The following is a 22057-nucleotide window of genomic DNA, read 5'->3' as shown; positions in this document are numbered from 1 at the left end:
CGGGATTTTTCATAAAGCATAATAACACATACCTGAACGAAAATTCCGCATTTAATGAGTGAAATTTGACTTATCATGAAAATTAGCCGAAAGTCAAGTAGACGTTTTACTTTGCCCATGCAGGTGACAATTGTCGAAATGATTAAGACGGACTAGTAGAACACTTGGCGAAAAAAGGGATTAACACAAAAATGTCACGAAGAAGGTAGGTTAGGTATTTGCAAGTTCCTTGCAAAAGGATATATAAGCACAATATTTGCGGAAGACAAAATCAGTCGAGTCAAGAGAGTTGATTTTCGATATTCAACCGGGAAGACGAGAATAAGAATTAAAGTGTTCTAAATTTAAGTTCCTCACAATTAAATTATAAATAGATCTCTTAAGAGTTGTGAGTAAAAGCTAAGCACTATATAATTGTAATTAAAATCGGTATTCACCGATACGAACTTAGTGCGAAAATAAATTGAATAAAAAGGTAAAATCACAAAGGGCATTTTAAATGTTACAATGGTGTGGGGATTTTTCATTTCGTTCCCCTCGAATTGGTTATAAAGAGCTGAGCAAGAGAGCAAGCCGAAATATATTTGTTTTTTATAAAAATATTTTAACTTTATCATCCACACCAAAAGTATAATTTTTGGCTTTAGTTACTTGGTTTAATTGGTATGTTTTCTCTTTGCTTCTTGTCTCTTTCACAGCAAAAACCATATTTTTTAATATACCTCCGGCAGTAATATTGCTTTCTTACAATCATCATGAATCTCAGACCAACTTCAAAATGCAAAAATCTTCTAACGTTACACCGCTCCGCCATCGCTACTGCCTTAATACAACTTATTCTGCTGCCGCATTTTACTATCTGCACTCATGCGAACTATTCAATGAAATTACGTGAAGATTGCATGGAATTAATAGCCAAATCAAAGTGTCAATGTTCGCCGGTTCTGTCAGACTTTGACGTCAATTGTCCGGCGACAAAACCGAAAATTTCTCTACACATACGATCCAACGTAGATGTACGAATACAATGCAATAACGCCAAAGATTATCAACTATTACCTAATATGACTATTGGCAATTATCCGACAGTACAAATACAAAATTGCCCATTACCTGGGCACCTGTCGATAGCAAGTATCCTTAATCATTTGGGTATACGGAAAGTGAACTCTTTGCTTTTTGACAGTAATGAATTGGGCGCCAATATAACACGTCAGCACTTTGGTGGCCTCACGGGTTTGGGTCGTCTACGTTTCAGTTCATCGCGTTTGCCACATATGCCCGAAGATCTATTTTCTGATGTATCACTACGAAATTTAACCTGGTTAGACTTACGATCAAACAATGTTGAATTGCCAGTTAATATATTTGTGAATTTGGAGAATCTTAATTTCATTGAATTGGGTCACAACAATCTCAAATTACTGCCACCAGGAATATTTCGCATGCAACATAAGCTTGTTGATTTAAATTTGTGGAGCAATCAGTTACGTAATCTAACTAAAGAAACCTTCGAAGGTATACCTTCGTTAACTTCATTAGCCTTACATAACAACGGCATTGAGACTTTTCGTTTAGATGTCTTCGAGCTCCTAACGAATCTTAGTCATATTAATTTAAATGCCAATCATTTTATAAGTTTACCGGAAGGTCTTTTTCAACATAATAAAAATTTAACCGAATTCTGGTTAATATATAATCGTGTTCCTTTAAAACGATTACCCTCGGCTCTACTGGCCAATTTGCCACATTTGCGAGATGTACGGCTAAGCTGCGACTTGGAATATGTGCCCGGGAATTTGTTTAGTAATTCCACGGCAATAACTAATATAACAATCACAGATAATCAGTTAGATAGTCTGCCTGTCGAACTTTTGGAAAATCAATACAATCTCTTAGACTTGGATTTAAGTAAAAATCATTTGATGACCTTAACTGATGGTCTGTTCAGAAATACCGCAAATCTTTTGGCATTAAAATTATCATATAATCGTTTAACGGAGCTTACAAGGTAACTAACTTTACCCAAAATGTTCAAATGTTTCTCTCTCAAACCATATGTTAATACATTTTCTTTATTGCTTTTCTTACTTCGTTTCCAGTGAAATCTTCTCCACTTTGCCAAATTTGCGTTACTTGGATTTAAGTAATAATTTATTAACAACAATAAGTCCAAGTGCTTTCGTTCACACTCGCAATCTGCGCCATATTGACTTGGAAAATAATCGTTTGAGTTTAAGCGAACCCTATATGGAATTAATCGAAAACCATGCTTCGCAAGAATTTGGATCACCGTTCCAATATTTAAGCGAATTGCATACATTGAACTTGAAAAACAATTCGATTATGTATATATTCCGGGACTGGAAATATCTATTATTCGAGTTGGAACAACTCGATCTAAGTTACAATAACATCACTACCTTGGATTACAGTGATTTCCAATATTTAAAGAAACACAATATTTTCTTGAATTTAACTCACAATCAGTTAAGGGCATTGAACTTTCAAAATATAGCCTTTTTAGATATATCAGAGAAAAATAAGAAGATCTTTATGGATATAAATCATAATCCGGTACACTGTGACTGCGTTTTGTTAAGTTTCGTGCAGTTCCTGAGAGGCGAATTGGCTCAAGATATACGTGAACAAATTGATTTGGATACGAAGTGGTTACGATGCTCAGAGCCCGAACGATTAAAAGGCAAAATGGTAAGCGCTTTGGATCCCATGGAGCTATTATGCCCGTTCGATCATGAAGATACGAAAACGAGGCGTTGTCCACGTGGCTGTAATTGTTGGGTACGTTCGTACGATTTAGTCTTGATGGTCATTTGCTCAAATGGTAATCTAACGAAAATCCCGCCTTTACCAAGGCTTGAGCAATTGAAATTAAGTGGGACAGAACTGTATATGGAAAACAATCAAATTGCCAAACTGCCTTTAGCTAAAACACCCGGTTACGCCGATGTCACTAAATTGTTTTTGGCTGGCAATAATTTGACCAAAATTGAAGGCCACTCTCTACCCGCAAAATTAAGTCATCTCGATGTCAGACGTAATCAGTTAACGCATCTAAACATTAGCACTTTGACATTTATGAACGAAAGCCGGTCGCTCTACGCTGTCTACCTCTCCCAAAATTCTTGGCAATGTGATTGTGAGTCTAAGGCACTGTTGCAATCAGTTCAAAGTAATTACCGTTTAATACCCGATCTTTCAAAGATGACATGCTTCGACACAGAACCCCTGAAATACTTTAACGAATTATCTATTACCGACATATGTCCGGCAGATAAAAAGCTTGTCATAGCAGTCGCTGTAGCCATTTCGTTAATTGGCTGCCTTTTCGGTCTCTTAATAGCCTTGTATTACAAATATCAGCAGGAAATTAAGGTTTGGCTGTATGCCCACAATATGTGTTTGTGGTTTGTGACGGAAGAAGATCTGGACAAGGACAAGAAATATGATGCTTTCATTTCGTATTCTCATAAAGATCAGCAGTTTATAGCTGACTACCTGGTGCCACAATTGGAGAATGGTCCAATACCGTTTAAACTATGTGTGCATGTACGTGATTTTATCGTCGGTGATTTTATACCCGATCAAATAATTCGCTCTATAGACGAATCTCGCCGCACTATTGTTGTTTTATCGCAAAACTTTATTGAGTCGATATGGGCTCGTTTGGAATTCAAAACAGCTCATAAGGCTGCACTCAACGAAGGCCGAGCGAGAGTTATTGTAATAATTTACGGCGATATAGGAGATATCGAGAAATTGGAAAGTGATCTGCAAGCTTACTTAAAAACAAATACCTATCTGAAGTGGGGTGATCCGTGGTTCTGGCAGAAATTACGCTATGCAATGCCGCATCCTTCGAATGAAGTTCGTGGTTTAACAAAAGCCGAAGGCCTTAGATGCTAGTGTTTTATAAGACTAAAGTCTTAGAATCGATTCTCTGGCTAAATTTATAATAATAATAATAATAATATATGTAAATGTTTGAAATTGTTTTTGGTTTGTTTTAGAAAGCAACAATTTCAACAAATTCAGTCGAAATTGTAAGAAAAGATAATCGTTACACTCCTCAATAACAATAGATTTTATTAGTAAAAAAATAATGCCTAAATATTTGAGTGAATACAATATTGGATCTCATGAAAAGCTAAGAGGTCGTATTTCCGTTAAAAGCGATTTCAGGCAGCATATTAAATGTACATTCTTACATCGTAAGTCCATAGCATCTGGATACATGGAACAAATAGCTTGACTCAAATCATAAGATAGCTGAAGAAAAAAAAAAAAAACCAAAAATCGATGATAGAATGTAAATCGAAATGGAAAACTATTCGAAAGCATTAGACAGTTTGGTTACGTTTATATTTCGCCATGTAGACGTATACGATAATTTAACTTCTTCACGTTCCTCTGTGCACATCTCGTTAACCTCAACAAAAGTTGTCTCTTCGGGCGTGACATGCATGATTACGCTATTATCGGGATTGTCTTTCCATTGTACGGCTTGTAAAATTATATCACGTCGCTTGGCTAAACGATTCCATTGGCAATGATTAAATTTCATTTCAGAACAATGTACCGTCATACAATTGTAAGTGTGTAATTCCATTGCCAAATGCTTTTCACAAAAATAACCATTTTCTATATAAAAGGTAGCATCATTATCGGGAAATATATTCACATTTTTCTCTTTGAAAATTCTCTTCAATTCTGTACAATCTTTGATCGGTTTATCGATAATTAAATACAATTTCGGATTGACTACATATTGTTGATCATGCAGATAATCAGTAACATATCCACGTACGCCTTGACCGCTCACATGGAATACACACTTAACGTATTGAGTTATTATAGTAAGGACTACTTCGTTAGTCGGACTATTAATCAAATCAAAAAAAAAAAAAAAAAGCAAAAAAAATTCAAAAAATTATTTTCTTCCCCGTTTAACACGTTTAGATTAGGCTTACTCGGCTTCAGCAGGTTGTAAATTCCAATATTTGAAGGGGAAATGTTCGTAACGTTTAAAGGCAAATCCGATATAACCTAAGAAGAGAAATTTTCTGCGTTATGCAACCTATTTCTTATTTCTATTATTATTTAACACACACCCAATCTATCGGTTTCAATCACATATTTCCTTTCTTCCCTATAGAATCTTTCAGTTTTGATATATTTTGTCGTCCAATGAGTATAAGTTACAATTTTCGTTTCTTTCGCATCTTTCGAAGCAGTAGAAATCGCAGTAGTAGTAGTAGTAGCATACGAAGACGATTCACTGCTTGAATCATTTTTAATATCCGGTGTTGCGTTTGGCGAATATTCGACTTTCGCAACTGACTTTGTAGACAACGCCCGCATTGATCCTATCTTTTTCAATGATGATGATTTTGTCACCGGCGATGTCTTTCCTTTATGTTTCGATGCGAATGTTAACATTCTCTTTTGATTTTCTTGTTTAAGCTTTTCTTGAATTCGTATAATATTTGATTCGGTTTTATGTAGTGTTACCGACAATATCCTATTTACGTTATTCTGAATTACTTTTTTTATTATCATCAATGTTCTAATTAATTGATAGAAAGTTTGGGGTTCGTTGCGTGTTTCGCGTCCGTTAGCATAGAAATCTGTATTATGAAGAGTTTTAACAATATAGACAGGTTCCACTTCGTCGTAGATGGCAAAGAATCGTTCAGGATACTTTAGATTTTCGTCGAAGAGATAAGAATGACTCGTTTTGCTTTCCTTTTCTGGCAAATTAACGGCTAGTAGCGAACGGGCTAAAACTTTGGCGGGATTTTTTGTGCTTCGTTTTTTTACGCGAAATTCGTCTTCCTTTTTCTCCTTTTGGAATTGATATGACGGTAATAGCATTGGTACGCAAAATCGCCGAATTTCATGAAGTTGCGGTAAGGTAAGCGAATCCAACTCAAAATCGCGTGCAACATGAAGCGCTGTCTGTTCGTTTGAGAAACTAAATGATACCGTATTGCGTAAACGAGATAATGAAGGAGAGCTGGCGTACAGAGATCGGGATAGGCGCGATCTTTTACGCAATATGTTTTGCATTCCCATTATATGTCTTTGTTCAGCGCTTATATCAATTGACATTTCATTCTTATCATCATTATCGAGTCCTATAAGCGATCTAATTACATTATCTCGCGAATTTTCAACTTTTTCAACTGTCAAAACTTCATCTACCGATTCATAGTGACATGCGATCGGTGAACCCCAGGAGCATAAGTAATCGGGCAAATAAAATGTTAGCACAAACCATGGATTACTTGCGTCAGTTTCGTCCTTGTCCAAAGGCTCATCTACTATATATGCGCTCTTTCTGCTACGTCCGAGCTGGATAACAGATACCTTACTTAAGCGATCACTTTGCGTAAAACGTTTGATTGTCTCCGGTAGAGTGATATGAGAGTCATGTACGCGAAAATCTTTTTCGACAATTAAGTTTTCTCCTTCGCGATGCCAAATCATGTTAGATTTTTGGAAAAAATTAATTTGTTTTGGTTTCTTTACCAAATTTAATTGATAAATACCGCCCAATATTTGAAATTTCTTAAGATTTATCTGTAATTGAAGAATAATGAATGAGAATGTGAATGTGAAACGTACGAAAGGGAGAGTTTTTGAAAAATTTGTTTCTTGTTGTTAATCGTTTATAAGTCACCTCATCGCTTTTTAGATTTAACATTTGAGGATTGTACATAATATTTATGAAACCCAAATATTGATTATGCTCCTCTTCAAGAAAATCATTAAAAACATCGGGATATTGATCATTTTCGCAAGTCTGCGGTTCTTTTGCTCTGAAAGGTTTTATAACCTTCTTCGCTTTCCGGCCTCTTAATATTTGCGAACCCGGTTCCAGATATTTAAGTAGATCTTCTCTATATTTTTGATATTTTTCTTGTATATCATTTCGAACTCTTCTCTGTATATCAATTAGCATTCTATATTCATTTAGCAAGCATTCTCTTAAATCTTGAAAGCAAAACAAATTAATAATGCGTGTATGTAGTACGTCAGTCAGTTAAGTTAAACGAAAGTGAAAAATTACGCTTTTAAACTGACCACAAATACCGGCATTTAATGTTTCCAACGGTACAAATGTGTCTTGTTTCGAACTTTTCGCATTTTTACTTATATGATCAAAATTCATGCGAATACCCTGTATTGTCATCAATGGGCTTAGCGCTGAAAAAGGTATATGCAATTTAAGATCTAACTTATGCAGGTTGGCAATCATGCGAGGCTCACTATAAGTTTGATAAAAAAAAAAAAAAAAAAAATCATTAATAAAGTTGTTTTTTCGTTCATCTTTGCTTTCATCTTTCATTTGAATAACTTACTGCAAATGCGTAAAACGTATCGGGACATTTTTTAAACTCCATATATGAATATCAAAATTGGCGCACGAATGGCGATATTCTAAAGTTATCGGATCCAGTGATCTTTAAAAGATAACAGATAAAACAAGAATAAATTTCAACCTCTCTTTCTCTCACTCTGTCTCTCTCTCTCTCTCTCTCTCTCTCTCTCACTGTAATAACTCACTTCATGTAAATATTTTCGGCAGATATTATTCTATAGGTAAAACGATCGAATACATCGCATATTTCCTGTTCAGTTAGAGCCTTCACATCAATAATGTTTCGAAGTTGGTCCGTTGTAACTTTTGCCGTTTCCGTATCGTCATTCATGAACTTATCGATGCTATGCAATACTTTTAGTTTATCATCAATAGATTTATCGTAATGTGGAGCCAATATATTTTTTTGCACATTGTCTGCCTTCTGTCTACGGGATATATTTTGTGAGAGAATATTGCGATCGTAATCGGGCCAATTACGACGCATACTCTCAAATACATACACATTTTCGCGATATTGATCTTCTAAGTAGAAACCGCGAATTGTGTTTGTCGGATATTGGACGGGTATCTTTTCACAATTTAGATATTTTTTCCATTGATCTAAAAGTGCTTGCAATTTATTTACTTTCTCTACCTGCCGGCTGGACTCTACGGACACAAAAACGTTGCATAAATATTTATACAAAAAACAAAAAAAAAAATAAAAATAAAAAAGAAGTGAACAGAAGTAAGGAGAAGCTTTGCCTTACCGTTCATAATGTTACTGATTAATTTCAATTCATTTAAGCGACTTATATACTTTTCAAAGCGTGCCTTATTTTCCTCGGGCGTTAAAAGTTTATAAACCCGGTTCATATAATTGCTTCTTGAAACCCTTGCCTTACGACCGTTCTGTCTCGGCAAAGCTGGTTTACTTTGCTTCTGTGTAAATTGTTTTCTTTGCTTCGGCATTGTTCGTATATGACCACAATATTCAAAAAAAAAGCAAAAAAAAATATACATATATCTGTATATATATACTAACTAAAATAATATTTCGTCCTCTCTCAAAGAAACTAAAATTGAAACTGATAAAAATTCAAACGAAATTATTTAGGTAAATCAATTTTATGTATGTAGCATTGATACAATGAAAAAAAATATATCATTGGGTGTCTCAGAAAGCATATAATTTTAAATTTATTTTCGAACTTTCACATTTAAACATCTCGCATGATTGTTGTAAGGATATCAACTTAGATTAAATATATCTTTCCGAGTATTCTTAGGAAAGCTATTATTATATGAAATCTTGAAATAAATGCTTAAGCAAAGTTCGCTTCACTTACGTACGGTAGTGCATAGTGTGAGAAATTAATCAATTGGTCAAAAAAGTAGTTGAATACATTTTAGATGACTATCATCGTATTACATGCATACTATGCGAGTTTTCGAAGGACAATAGACGCACAGAATGCACTCACTCGACTCTTTGCTTTACAGTTTTTAAGCATAAGAACTACCCATATATTGGCCAAGTAGAGTTAATGGCTTACCGTCTGGCAACGTATGTTTCTCTTGGAAGCCCGCGATGAGCTTTAGAAAATGTCCCGCTTTTTTTTTATGAAAAAAAGGATATATGTGTTTCCATATATAGTTCTCTGCTAAGCTACCTATCAAACTACTATCCCTATACAATTAATCGTTTTGGTACTAGGAAGTAGTAAAGGGCTGGTGTACAGTGGGAGCTGAGCGTTCTTGTTTTTTTTCTATATATAAAGGGCATTTTCTCGGCGAAGGCCAGTGTATTGAACGTCATTCCAAGAGGCATCAGAGATTTAAAGATAAGATTGGCTTCGTATGCTATCAAAAATTCTATGGAATTTTGCGTAAGTTGAACAGTGTGGGTATCCGCAAGTGCCAGGTTGCCATAAAACATGGATGGCCATGATGTACTTCGCATACGACTACAAAGACAGCGCCCTCTCGCCTGATTTGCTGGCTACAACTCTTTGAGAAGCATCGTAACAATTGTGGTTCATTCTATTTTCGTAAAGACATTAAACGACCAAGTGTTAGATAGGCTTCGGCCCTGAGCAGAGCGGCGCATACGCGATTTCTCCTACCCTAGTGCCTTAGGAGTTGTAGTAGGTCAACTTTCTCTAATCCTTGGGGCCGTCAATAATCTCTTACCCAATTATCTTGTTGTGCGTCGCGCATGCTTCGAGCGCCGTAAGGTTAAAGCTACAATGCAATATACTTACGTTCAATACGATAAGAAAGGAGTACGCGGGTAAATAAGAGTACCTTGTAAGTAAGAGGGTTGGGCAACGAATATCTTATTAAAGATGCGATAAACGGATTGTTTAGATAAATTGAAAAATTAGTTGATTAGTTGTCACACATTTTAGGACTGGTTTTCCCCGACTTGATTTAGTATCTTCTTGTTAAAGTGAGCAAGCGACTGATCATATTAAAACAAAAAAGGGAATTGAAAGTAAGTGAAGAGTTGTTCGGTGGTTTTGTAATTTGACGCGAAGACTTGAAGGTAGGAATTCCACAATATAAGGGTGCAAAGCTGGGAAAAAGAAGGCTACCATCACTTTTCTATAAGAAGAACAAGAAGAAGAAAAAGAAGAACAAGAGGAGGAGGAAGAAGAAGACGAATATACCTCTAAATGTAGTCACAAAAGGGTAAAATAAAATCGAAAGCATTACAACTGCAATACCTTAGTATACCTAGCATTTTATATTAATACTCTGTTCTCGTAACCTGTTACGCAATTACGCCTTCGAAATTATGATTTTGTGCTCAAAATTCAAGTTTTATTAAAGTAGCGATATATTTCCATCTAATAGCGTACATACAATAGCAACTTCATGAGAAGCTAAATGGTCTTATTGCTTGAAGTAGCGATCTAATGCAACAAATTAATTTCGAGTCTTTGCAGCGTGATTCATGTGCGGTTTGATACATTGAACAAATCGTTTGATGCAAGTCATAATAAACCTGAAGGAAATGCAATATAAAGCGAGAAATTATTTATATATATATATATATATATGTATATGTATATATATGTAAAGATAATATAGCAAATATAATAAATTCTTACATTTACATTGCGCCATGTGGGAGTGTAAGCCAATAAAACTTCTTCAATAGAGTTTGAGCAAAGTTCGCTTACCTCAACGAAAGTCGTCTCCTCAGGCGTGACATGTAGTAATACGGTATTGTCGGGATTATCTTTATAATGAATATAATGTAAAATGATATCACGTCGTTTAGCTAAACGATTCCATTTACTATATGTATATATCATTTGGGTGCAATGTAATGCCATACAACAATAAGTATGCATTTCCATGGCTAAATGCTTTTCCGAAAAATCACCATTTTCTATATAAAAGCAAGCATCATGATCGGCAAATATATTAAGATTTCTGTCGCGAAAACGTTTTCTCAATTCTTTAAAATCATTAATCGGTTTCTTGATATATAGATACAGTTTAGGATCGCGTACAAATCTTTTAGATGGCTCCGTAACATATCCGCGTATACCCTCGCTAGTTATAAATAAGACACATTTTACATATTGAGTTTCTAACGTGAATATCACTTCGTTCTCGTTCTCTGCGCTTGGCTGCAACGACCACGATTTAAATGGAAAATGTTCATAGCGTTTGCATGCAAAACCTATATAACCTATTAAGAGAAATGTTGGAGAGTCATCACATGTGCTGCTGTGCTCTTATATTTTAAAAAGCGCCTACCTAACCTATCCGTTTCAATCACATATTTTCGTTCTTCTTTAAGGAAAATTTGTCGTTTAATATGTTGTGTCGTCCAATGATTATAACGAATAACGGTAGTTTTATTCATTTCACCATCGGCAATTGGCTCTAACGAGCTCGATGCTTCTTCGTTATAATCTTCATTACCCGTAAAGCTCACTTCGCCTTGGCTTTTGGTTGGCTTAAACGTTTCTTGGCTTATGTCTTGGCTTTTTTGTCGCGTCGGTTCTCGAAATGATTCTTGAAGTTTAGATTGAGACGGTCCCGATGCCAAACTTTTACTAGTTTCCCTCACTGCAATTGCCGGTTTATGGATTGCTTTTTTTCTCGCTTTCTCCATTTTCAGTCTATTGAACATTGCAAGATCCACCCTTGACTCGTGCGGTGGCAGACGCGTAATTTGCGTGACCGTATTTTGGGCAAGTCTTTTAATTAATATTATTACTTTAACCAATTGATAGAATGTCTTAGGCTCTTCGCTTAGGCTACCGCGGAATGTTTGCAAATGCTTAGTAATATATAATGGTTCCGCTTTTTTGAATATCGGAAATAGACGTTCAGGATTGTTTTGCATATCATTATAAGTAAATAAACGATTGCTTTGCCCAACAATGGATGCGGCTTTTTTAAATAAAATGCCATGCTTTCCTTTAGATGCACTATGTAACGCTTGGTTCACTTCTTCGCTAATTTCTTTCGGAAATTTATATGACGACAATATTTGAGGCGCGCAATGTTGCTCAAGGTAACGCAATTGTCGTACCGTATATGGATTATTTAGAGCAAAATCTTTTTTATGAAAAATTCCATCGGCGGTACGCTCAATCGAATATTGCTCGACCAAGGAAGCTCGTACGTGAGCTAACGGTGTCGAGAAAAAATTCACATCAGAAAGACGAATCGACATAGTTCTTGCCGCTTTCATCAGTTCGCCAATGGTATCCATTGAAAATGCCGATGTATTATCAATTCTTCCAATATTTAACAAGCTATTTACTTGCGCCTGGATTGTTGGTTCTTCTTGCTCCAGTTCCGTAATTGTTTCAGCAGAGGTATAATGACATGCTATTGGTTCACCCCAACTGCATAGATATTCGGGTAATGAAAATGTTAATACAAACCAAGGATTAGTCGGTTCAACTTCATCCTTTAAAGCATCAGTTTCGGGTTGAAGACTTGGTTTAGGTTCATTCAATCGAATTATTGTAGAGCTTCTAACCGATATCGGTCGAAGAGCACTTATAACGAAATTCTTATCTCCATATGATTGTTTGTTAGGCGTATGCCATGTCATATTCAAACCCTTTAAATCGTAATGTGTCGGTCTTTCCACAAGATTTAATTGAAAAATCCCCCCCAAAATGAAAAATTTCTTAAGATTAATCTGTAAAATCGTATACAAATCGTACACTTATAGTTATGCAAGTACTTGATTGCAATTAAGAGGAGAGATTCAATTACCTCATCGCTAGTCAAATTTAGATTTGTAGGATTATAAACAACATTTATAAAACTATTATATTGTTTGCTTTCTTCGTCAAGGAACTCATCATATATTTCTGGGTATTCATCATCTTTAAGAAATTGTGGTTCTCGCAATGGTTTTAACGCTTTTAGAGTTTTGCCTTTATTCTCTTGCGGTTTACGTTGCTTATTTAATGTCGCTTCAGCTTCTTGTAATTGAGTTAATTTTCCTTTGTATTCGTTATATTTTTCCATAATTTCATTACGTACTCTTTTTTGAATGTCGAGTTGCATTTTAAACTCATTAGCCAAACATTCGGGTAAATCTTTAAGAATGAAGGAAGAATAAATGATGATTTTTTTTTTTTTTTTTTTTTTTTAAGCATTTTTTAATATGTAAAAAAAAAAAAAATAAATAAAAGGGAAAGCTGACCTTGAATGCCGGCATTTAGGTGAGCTAATGGTATAAAAAATTCTTGTTTAGCAGTTTTCGCATATTCAGTAATGTGATCAAAATCCATTTGAATCCCTTGCACGGTCAACATAGGACGTAAAACTGAATATGGTATATGCAAAACAATATTTAAATTATGCAAATGGGCCATCATCCGAGGTTCACTGTATACAAAAAAAGACGAGTGGGGAAAAGCGCCTATGTATATATATATATATATATATGTATAATAACAGAAAATAGAAATCATAACTTACGCTAAATGAGTGAAACGTATTGGAACATTTTTTAAGCTCCATATATGAATGCGAAAATTTTCGCTTTTATAGACATATTCGGTTGAGACGGCATCCAATGAACTTTTAATCGATAGGAAAATTTTGCGTGATTTAAATTAGACAGCATTGCATTTACATCATGAAACTTACATCATATTAGCTTTTTCGGTGCATAATATTTTATAAGTGAGACGATCAAAGGCATCAATAATTTCTTTTTGTATTGCTTCTTTCACTTCGATTATATCGAGTAAAACTTCGGACTTGGCTTTCGATGTTTCTTTATCGTTGGCCAAATAATAATCAATTTTGCGTAAAATTTTTAATGAATCGTCAATATATTTATCGTATGAGAAAATTAATTCATTATTTGCCGCTCTCATTAGGGTCGGTCGGGTCCTATCTTCTCTGAAAACGTTTTGCGTAAGAATACTGCGTTCATCAACATACAAATTCCAGTCAATATATTTATCAAGAAGGTCCTCTTCAAATGCTTTAGCTTTTGCATAAAATGTACGTATATTTGGTGGCACATATGCCTTCGGTAACGGATCACATGTTATATACGCCTCCCATTTCTCTAAAAGTAATTGCAACTCGTTCTTCTTCATTTCATCTTTTATTGCATCTACAATAATTAAGAGTTTTTTTCCATACATAATTCACCAAAAAACGGAATGAATTTTGGATTGATTTAAATAATTTGATTAAGTTTGCTTTACCATCAATTAGGAGAAGGCAAGCTCTCAACTCCATTAAACGTTGTGTATACTTTAATTCGTTTGCTTTAACTTCTTCCATCGATGTGGTCTCGTAATGCTTTTGCGGAATTGATTTAACCTTCAATTCTTTCTTCTTCTTATCGTTTGCCATAATTTCTTCAATGTTATTAAATAATTTTCGAAAAGATTTTGCTCTTCTATTATTCTAATTCCCTACTAATACTAAGTACCTACAATAATAATAATAATAATATCTAAATTTCCTTTCGCTAGTCAACCTGTTTAGCGCCCTATTATTAAAAATTAAGCAAAAATATATATAGAGAGACAATGCTACTACTGAATTGAGAAAAATATATGGAACAACTGATTGACATTATTTGAAAAGTAATAAGAAAATTGTTTTTTTTTTTTTTTTTTTTTTTTTTCATAAACCAACATCGGGTGCTTTTGCTCTTTTAATAGTTTCATTTGTTTGTCATATGTTAAGTTTCTACTAAAAATTTGCATACCATGGGAGTGGACTGAGGCAAACAAAACTCACTCTATTTCTGAATTTGTTTTTTAGGGCATTTAAAGGCATTTTAGGGCAAGTAAATATTTAGATTTGTAATCTATCGCGCAAATGGTATGCATAGATAGTTAATTATGGAAAAAGATTTCCAAATGAAAATTCTTCTCGGGAATACAGCAAGCCAAAGTAATCAAAGGGCATAGTTTGATGCTGTATAGCTGAGTAAGTATTGTAACTGACAGGAAATAAATATGCCAAAGCAATGAATACAATACGTTTCTCAAAACGCTCAGTGAAAAGTGAAAGGTTTTTTGACACTCAAAGCTTTATCTCTCTGCTTACTAAAATCACCGAAATCTTTGCTCAAATATTGCTCAAGCGGTGTTTCAAGTTTTTTATTTTTTGATTATCTACGAAATTGGCTGATGTCGCTCTCTCTCTCTCTCTCTCTCTTCCTCTGTCTCTTTCTTTCTCCCTCCCTCCCTCTCCCTCATGCCCAAAACATCGCCTGACTTTGCTTAAAAAATCACTCCATCTGATCTAGATTTCTCAGATCAATTTCGAAGCGTAATTTTTCTTCACATAACGGCTTTGTTTGCTCTTGGGCCAACCAAAATAACTCAATATCTCAGACGTAACGACAAACTGACAACCTTAAGTATAATAACAGGTTGGCCTATCTTAAAGCGTTCGCTGTGTTGTATATATCCACCCAAACATAACATACGTTACGCTTTTACTACAAGTGTTGTAAGATCGACAATATTTTTGGAATTTAAGTTCAGTTTGAACTGCGATATATACGATGGATGTAGTCATTCGTACTTAAAGATTTGAGTTAAATTGAAAAATTTTGCAATAATTTGCGTGAATGTTGTCTGTGTTTTTTAAAAATTCAACTGAATATCAAAACGATGACCAATCGTTTGGGATGTCCTTGGCTATGCATTCCACGTGAGGGAATGCTCAAAGTTGTCGAAAAAGCTGCACAAGCGCTACTTTACTGATGATGAAAGACTTCACTTTTTGCTTATATTAAACCTGCTCGTCATGAAGCTTTCAAAATGATGAGAACCTTTAGCTGCATAAAACTGCTATATACTAAAAAAATGTTTGCTTACTTTAGATACTCATTTCCGAAGTAGAAATGCCAACTATCTCTTTCTGTTTGTAGCATCGAAAAAAATATATATAAAAATAAAAATATATTTTTAATTGATTTTAATCGGTTAGGATTTTAAATTGATTGAAAGTTAGTCCACCTGCTGGAATACTCAAGCAAGCTAAACATTACGGGATTGAACAGAATACGTGCACCATGCCACCTAACTATCAACATATGAGGAATTTATCTATGGCAGAATGAAAAGCTTGGCATACATTACTCTAGCAATATATATCGAGTTGATCAAGTTTTATTTTGACTGCAAGCATATTTGCATTGATAACTAAAGCAATGATGAGGTTTAGGTAAACAAAATCTAAAATTTGAAATTATCTAATAGCAATAATGCAGTAATGCATAAGCGTAACGCTTATGTCGGCTGAGTTCCATTCCGAAGTTGAGAAGCAGGCATCAATTTTCCGCTTGCTATATACAAACATACAATATAAAGCTAAATAACTTTAAAGCGTAGAAACTTTTGTTTCACTTTTTAATGTAAATTAGATTAGGTTCGCGTCTTGGTAAAATGGATTTCTATCTCTAAATATGGACATCTCCAATCATTGACCATAGTGTAGGCATAAAAGTTGTTCTCCATAAAAACACGTTGAAGAAGTTCAGTAGTAGTAGTAGTAATAGTAGTAAGAGTAGGAGTATTTTGGTATTGCTAAACCCAAATGTCCTCGTCATGCATATGAATATACATACATTTGATTTTACAAAAAGTTTGTGATCGCTTTTATCTACGTGGATGATCTCTCCTTTTTGGTTTCAAAAAAAAAAAAAAAAAAAACAAAAAAGAAGAAATTATTCTACGGCGAACTCACTCTTCTGGCGACCACTTTACACAGATGTTTCTGACACTATTGAACGAAACGCATACACTTAGGCAAATATATGTTTTGCTTTTATGTTCATGTATTGTTGTAGATCATATGAGCTCTCATCTACCATCAGAGAATTATAAATTTTGTTTGTTTTGTTGTCGTGGCGAAAAAAGTAAGAGACCTTACTTTGCACATTTGTTTTTTTTTCTCATGCATTGATTCTTTCAAGTGTACATTGCAGTTATTATCGAAATTGAAGTTTTTCGTTTATTACGAACACGAATAAAAAATGAAATTAAAATCATACTCAAGTTTGCATTGTACTGTGTATCCCAACAAGCACAATCATTTCACATATGGATTTCCAAGAAGGTAAATTATATTCCTGAGATATATTCTTTAGTTATCAATTCAAAGAATTCTTTTTTAAATGCTTTTTTCATTGTTTGCAATGATCTGAAAGGGTTTTCACAAATACTTTTGTTTTTAACCAAAAAAAAAAAAAAACAGAGATAAGCAAAAAAAATAATCATATAACACAATACGAATTCTCTTCCTTTTATTTTCATTGCGATTATTTAACAAAAATTCAAATTCAATTTCAAGATCATAATACATTTTTAGAATCATGTGATAAATTAGTAGAGTTCACCTTAATTGATCGGACTGATGTTCATATCAATTTCTAATCTAATCAAACGCAATTTCAATTTAATTGAAATCATATTCGAAATCAAATTGAATTCAATTCAAATTCAATTCAAGTTCAATTCCAAATTGGATTCCTGATACCTTAACTTTATTATGGCTCCAACAAAGAACTTTGTGTTCACACTGCACCATTTTTACACGTCACAGCAAATTTTCGGTAGTTGATTTATTTAATAGAAGAAGAAGAAGATTCTATTAACTTACAAAAATTGTCGAGAGAGTTGGTATTCGGTTATTGATTTATTGAATAGAAGAAGAAGAAAAAGATTCTACATTTTTTCCATCCCACAAAAGTTGTCAAGAGAATTGATTTTCGGTTAATGATTTATTGAATAGAAAAAGAAGAAGAAGATTCTATTACATTTTTTCCGTCCCACAAAAGTTGTCAAGAGTTTGAAAGGCGCACCATTTATTTGTTAACCTAAGGAAATCTTCGAATCTCAATTGGCGATTACATCATCCAAAGGCGATAAGTCGAAATTTTCTTCTATGCCTCGCGGATTACAAGTTCCTTTTGTGAAATCATATATTATATCTAAGCTTTGGGTGTCCTTGACGTATAATACCGATAAATATTTTTCGGCTCTTACTCCATGACAAAGCATCTTTCCATTGATTCTTCGAGACTTTTTTACAATTCCACTTCATTCGTCGAACTTAATTCCGCTTTACTTCTAACCAATCTTGAGACTGAAAATACCGCCCGTGAATAATTCTTGTCGATAGGTTATCTAAGATTTGCCGCTAAACACCTATACCTTTATCCATCTTTTTCTTTTATCCACACCACCTATAGTATAGGGTAATTTAAGTCATAGTGGACGCATGTAACACGCAAAAGGGCTAAATATAGGTCCACCTTTTATTATACCGATCGATTCAGAATCATTTTCCGAATCGATTTAAGTCTCTCCGTCTATCTGATGTCTGTCTATGTATGCAAGTTTTGAGAAATTTGGTACAGTAACGGATTTTGACCCAAGCAAGAACCCTATTGAAAGTGGTTCGGATCGGTCCACTTTTTCGACCACTCCCCACATAACACCCTTTTATGAAAAGTTGTTAAATGGAAAAAAATGCAAGTTTTCTAAAAAAAAAGTTTCTTGAAACTTTGGATCGGCTGGAGCAGTTTTTGAAGTCCCTCTCATAAAACGAGAACTGAAGTGCATACAACAAAAATGTACAATTATCAATGTTCCATGATGAAAATTATAACATAATAATAATTTAAGATAAAAAGATTAACTGTACCAAATTATGACAATTTCGGCCAATTTTTTTGGTCCCATTCTAATAAGAATTTTCACAAAAATTGACCCACAATAGTAATTTCATACAAAAATGAAGTCTACAATATTTGAACCATCTACGTCTATTTTTGGATTGTGCCATATGTAAAGATTTCACAAAAATTGTTGTCTTTTAGGACAGAAAAGGCTTAGTTTCATATTTTTTGATCAAAATTTATGCATAATAATAACTTGATATATAAAACAAGATATAATTTATGTGTTTCACAATACAAATAAATATCATATCAGACAATGTGGTGTAAGGTATTTAGCGGTCGACCTTGCCCGACCATAATGTTCTTATATGTTTTATCTGTTTTTTATTGGCCTTGGTTTTGTGAAGAAGAAAGTCGACATTTAATGTTTTCTCTTTTCCTATGAATTCTTTAGGTTTACACGCATTACTCGAAACGAATATGAAGATGAGAAGTTTGTAATTTTTTTGGGAAAAAATAATACATACTTTTTGTTGTTGTTGTATTCTTGAACTTTTAGATTTCATTGCTATTTTTTCTTTTTTTCATAAAAAAATTTCCAAAGTTTCTCGTCGATCATAAAAACTTATTTTAACTTAAACTTACCTTTTATGGTGTAAGTAATAAAAACTGCAAAAATCTCAATAATCCACGGATTTGAAGGTTTGCACCCTGCCAGTAGAAAAATATAAGAAAAAAGAAAATTAATTTTATAAAAATTCTATTCTATTTTTCATTTAAAAAAAAAAATCGATTTAGTTTAATATAAGGCAGACGAGCACATGTTGCTCGTGCTCAATGGTTTCTTTTTAGTCTAAGAATTTATTTAATTAGTCTAAAAAGTTATAATAACAATAATAACAATAATAGTTTAATAAAAGTTGTATATATATATAGTTGTTGTTGTAAAGAGTCTCGTTTCAAATGATTTAACATGAAAATATTGTAAAACGTAAATCCGAATAAAAGAAGTAAAAAATAAAGTCAGTTCATCATTATGAAGAATGCGCGATTGCTGATGTGTTACAAAGTGAAGGCAAGTAGAGGAAAAAGAAGAAACAATTAGACAAGTGTACTTGCTTTAAAACGAACTTTATATACCACCTTATATATCACCTTTCGAAACATAAACACATATGTTATAGAGAATTATATGTACATACGTAGATAATAATTAGTTTTTATATTGCAAAGTTTGTAAATTTCATTTTTACTGCGCTCAGTTATAGGTGCATGGACAAGCTCTGTAATATGTATGTAATCTTGGAAAGCGAAAAATTGCGCAGTCCATTTCGGCATAGTAAGCCATCAGTCTTATAATACGCTCAATAAGTTCGCGGTTTTGACGAATTCGTATGACTGGTAGGTAGCAACAAGCTTCAAACAAAATGTTTCACAATATCATGATATTCCGTTCCGGTGTTTTAGACGCGCGCTCGTTTCGCCTCTAGCGTCCTTGTAGCTTGTCAACTGAATGTCACGAGGTTTTAGCACATTGTGTTTGAAGATTGACACTGTCTAAAAATCGTGTGAATTTACCGATAGTTATTTTCTTTCTGCATGTCATCCTACGCACTTATTGAGTAATGTTTAATACACTTAACAAACGATACGGACACTGATGAGGATTTGGAATTTTCTTTCTTTTTTACCAATCTGATCCGGACATCATCTTACGGCAAAAAGATGTGATTTTTGTTACGGCTCTGACTAGATTTGATGCCGAAATCGTAAGAAATCATGTACGTATATAGTATCAAATAGGAGACATATGTAATTGCTCCGATGTATATATGTTTGTAGGTTTTTCGTTTCCATTTTGCAGAGCGCAGCTGAGCTTTGCACTCAGCTCAGCAAATTGCGAAGCCTGCAAAAAAAGAAGCTGTATTCGTCTTAAACCAAATGCGTCAATATTAACCCATCTTTCACTCATCTATAAGTCCATTCTTTGGCGACAAGCTCTTCCTCTTTGAAGTCATCTACGATGAATTTTCTTTTTTAATGGAATTTCAATTATCTGAGTGAAACAAAAAGGATATCTATCTTTATAGAAGAGAGTAAGAAATTTTCCATTCACCTACGGATTCTAATTCTAGACACCGACTATTTTTTGATATATACAAAGAATTAGAAATTATTTGGCTCTGTACATGAGAATATCAAGCTGTGGAGCCGATTTGAACGAGTGGTTTACAACCCTATACTGAGTATAAATATGTATTTATCAAGCGGCATCTTTGTAGCTCTTTTATATCTCCCAATAGTTTTCGAGCTCTTTTATATCGCCCTTCTTAGGTTAGGTGTAAAAAAGGGTGTATTCTCTGAAGGGAAAATTTGCAATGTACTTCCATGTTAATGCATCGATTATACTATTTTATGATCGTGTATAAGAGAGGATAAGAGGTATAACAACAACATATTCGCTATTAAATTGCGAAGAATGTGAATCATGTGTGAAAAGAAAGAAATGAATGAAAACATGTTTTGGAAAAGTTTTGATATATATATGAAATCGTCTCTCATATGAAATATAAAATAGGTATTGTAACATAAGTCGATTTTTCAGTGCATGACTAAAGGAAAGGTGTGAGGCATATAGTCAATACGTACAGAAAGAAGCTTCAGAGACCCTTACAATTCTTGATGAGCATGAAATTCTGAAGTTAAACCATGTTTAACATGACAAAAATTTGTGGATTTTTAGCTCGTTACTCAGAAATTATAAAACTTCGAAAGCTACATTTATTTTACGAAAAAACCCTACTAACAATGTGCAAAACTCGAACAAATCGGCTGTGCAAAGTTACAAGTGACTAAATTCTCTTTTTTTTCCATTTTTTCAAGTTTTTATGCTTATTAGTCATAAGTTAAATAAGTCACAATATTTAAAACTATTTCGTAAATTCCTCAAATGAAAATATATTATCTGCCTCAAAATGGGTTAGTCCTAAAGTGTATATATGGTAGACACCACAGCCTGGTGGATTAATTTGTTCTTAATAATACCAGCGATATGTGTCTCAACTAAAAAAGCTTGAAGAGCAAAAAGGCGACAAGATGAACGCGTTCATTTTAAGTAAATTGTGGTGGACGGCACGACAAGGTGGACAAATTTTTTTTTGACAAATAGCGTCCATATGGGTATCATCATACAAGAGAGCTTGTAGAGTAGAATGCAAGAAGCTTATGTGTGTTAATTCCAAATTAATTATGGAGGTCATCACAACGTGATAGATTATATTATTTTCTTAACCACCATACCTTCGAATGAAGTAAAACGTAAAAGATAAATTTTGTCTCATTCACTTTTTCATAATAATAAATGAATAAAGGAATGGACCATCAAAGAGTTCAATGGTGACGGGTATACGGGAGATTATTATAACTTTTCTTACTTGTCTCTTTATACATTTTTAGGTTTGTTCGCTTTATGGATTAAAGCAAAAAAAAAGAGTGAAAAAATTCTTATTTAC

At 33.8% G+C, this 22057-nt stretch overlaps 3 protein-coding genes across 4 annotated transcripts in view; 1 reads left to right on the top strand and 2 right to left on the bottom strand.

The window, feature by feature from the left end:
- Nucleotides 1-674: 674 nt before the first annotated feature.
- On the top strand, nt 675-3927 carry LOC119634479 (protein toll-like). The gene is made up of 2 exons (XM_038028692.1): nt 675-2011; nt 2103-3927. Exons 1-2 carry the CDS (start codon nt 756-758, stop codon nt 3925-3927), a joined length of 3081 nt encoding a protein of 1026 aa, XP_037884620.1. The 5' UTR covers nt 675-755.
- A 231-nt stretch (nt 3928-4158) lies between these two features.
- Nucleotides 4159-7892, bottom strand: LOC119634476. The gene is given in 7 exon segments (XM_038028690.1): nt 4159-4290; nt 4379-4901; nt 4992-5067; nt 5133-6603; nt 6704-7292; nt 7386-7487; nt 7591-7892. Coding segments are annotated over 7 exon segments (3195 nt in total).
- Nucleotides 7893-9929: 2037 nt separating this feature from the next.
- Nucleotides 9930-22057, bottom strand: part of LOC119635113 — an 18788-nt gene continuing 6660 nt past the window's right edge. The window contains exons 1-8 of one of the 2 annotated variants that reach the window (XM_038029694.1): nt 14101-14436; nt 13529-14006; nt 13358-13459; nt 13080-13264; nt 12644-12972; nt 11162-12566; nt 10504-11093; nt 9930-10397 (exon numbers count right to left, since the gene is read on the bottom strand). In XM_038029694.1, the coding sequence (XP_037885622.1) occupies nt 10266-10397; nt 10504-11093; nt 11162-12566; nt 12644-12972; nt 13080-13264; nt 13358-13459; nt 13529-14006; nt 14101-14251 (3372 nt within the window). In that variant the 5' untranslated portion in view covers nt 14252-14436 and the 3' untranslated portion in view covers nt 9930-10265. Of the gene's footprint in view, nt 10398-10503; nt 11094-11161; nt 12567-12643; nt 12973-13079; nt 13265-13357; nt 13460-13528; nt 14007-14100; nt 14437-19190; nt 19257-22057 lie in introns of those variants that run through there. The other variant, XR_005247020.1, reaches the window with a different exon arrangement.

Source organism: Glossina fuscipes, unplaced genomic scaffold (genome assembly GCF_014805625.2).
Source record: "Glossina fuscipes isolate IAEA_lab_2018 unplaced genomic scaffold, Yale_Gfus_2 3, whole genome shotgun sequence".
Classification (NCBI taxonomy): Eukaryota; Metazoa; Arthropoda; class Insecta; order Diptera; family Glossinidae; genus Glossina; species Glossina fuscipes.
This window is presented reverse-complemented; position numbering and strand designations above follow the sequence as displayed.

What these genes read in the sequence shown, in the direction of transcription:
- LOC119634479 (XM_038028692.1), top strand. Translation starts at nt 756, where the DNA reads ATGAATCTCAGACCAACTTCAAAATGCAAAAATCTTCTAACGTTACAC. An exon ending in CGTTTAACGGAGCTTACAAG is followed by an intron (nt 2,012 to 2,102) that starts GTAACTAACTTT and finishes CTTCGTTTCCAG; the next exon opens with TGAAATCTTCTCCACTTTGC.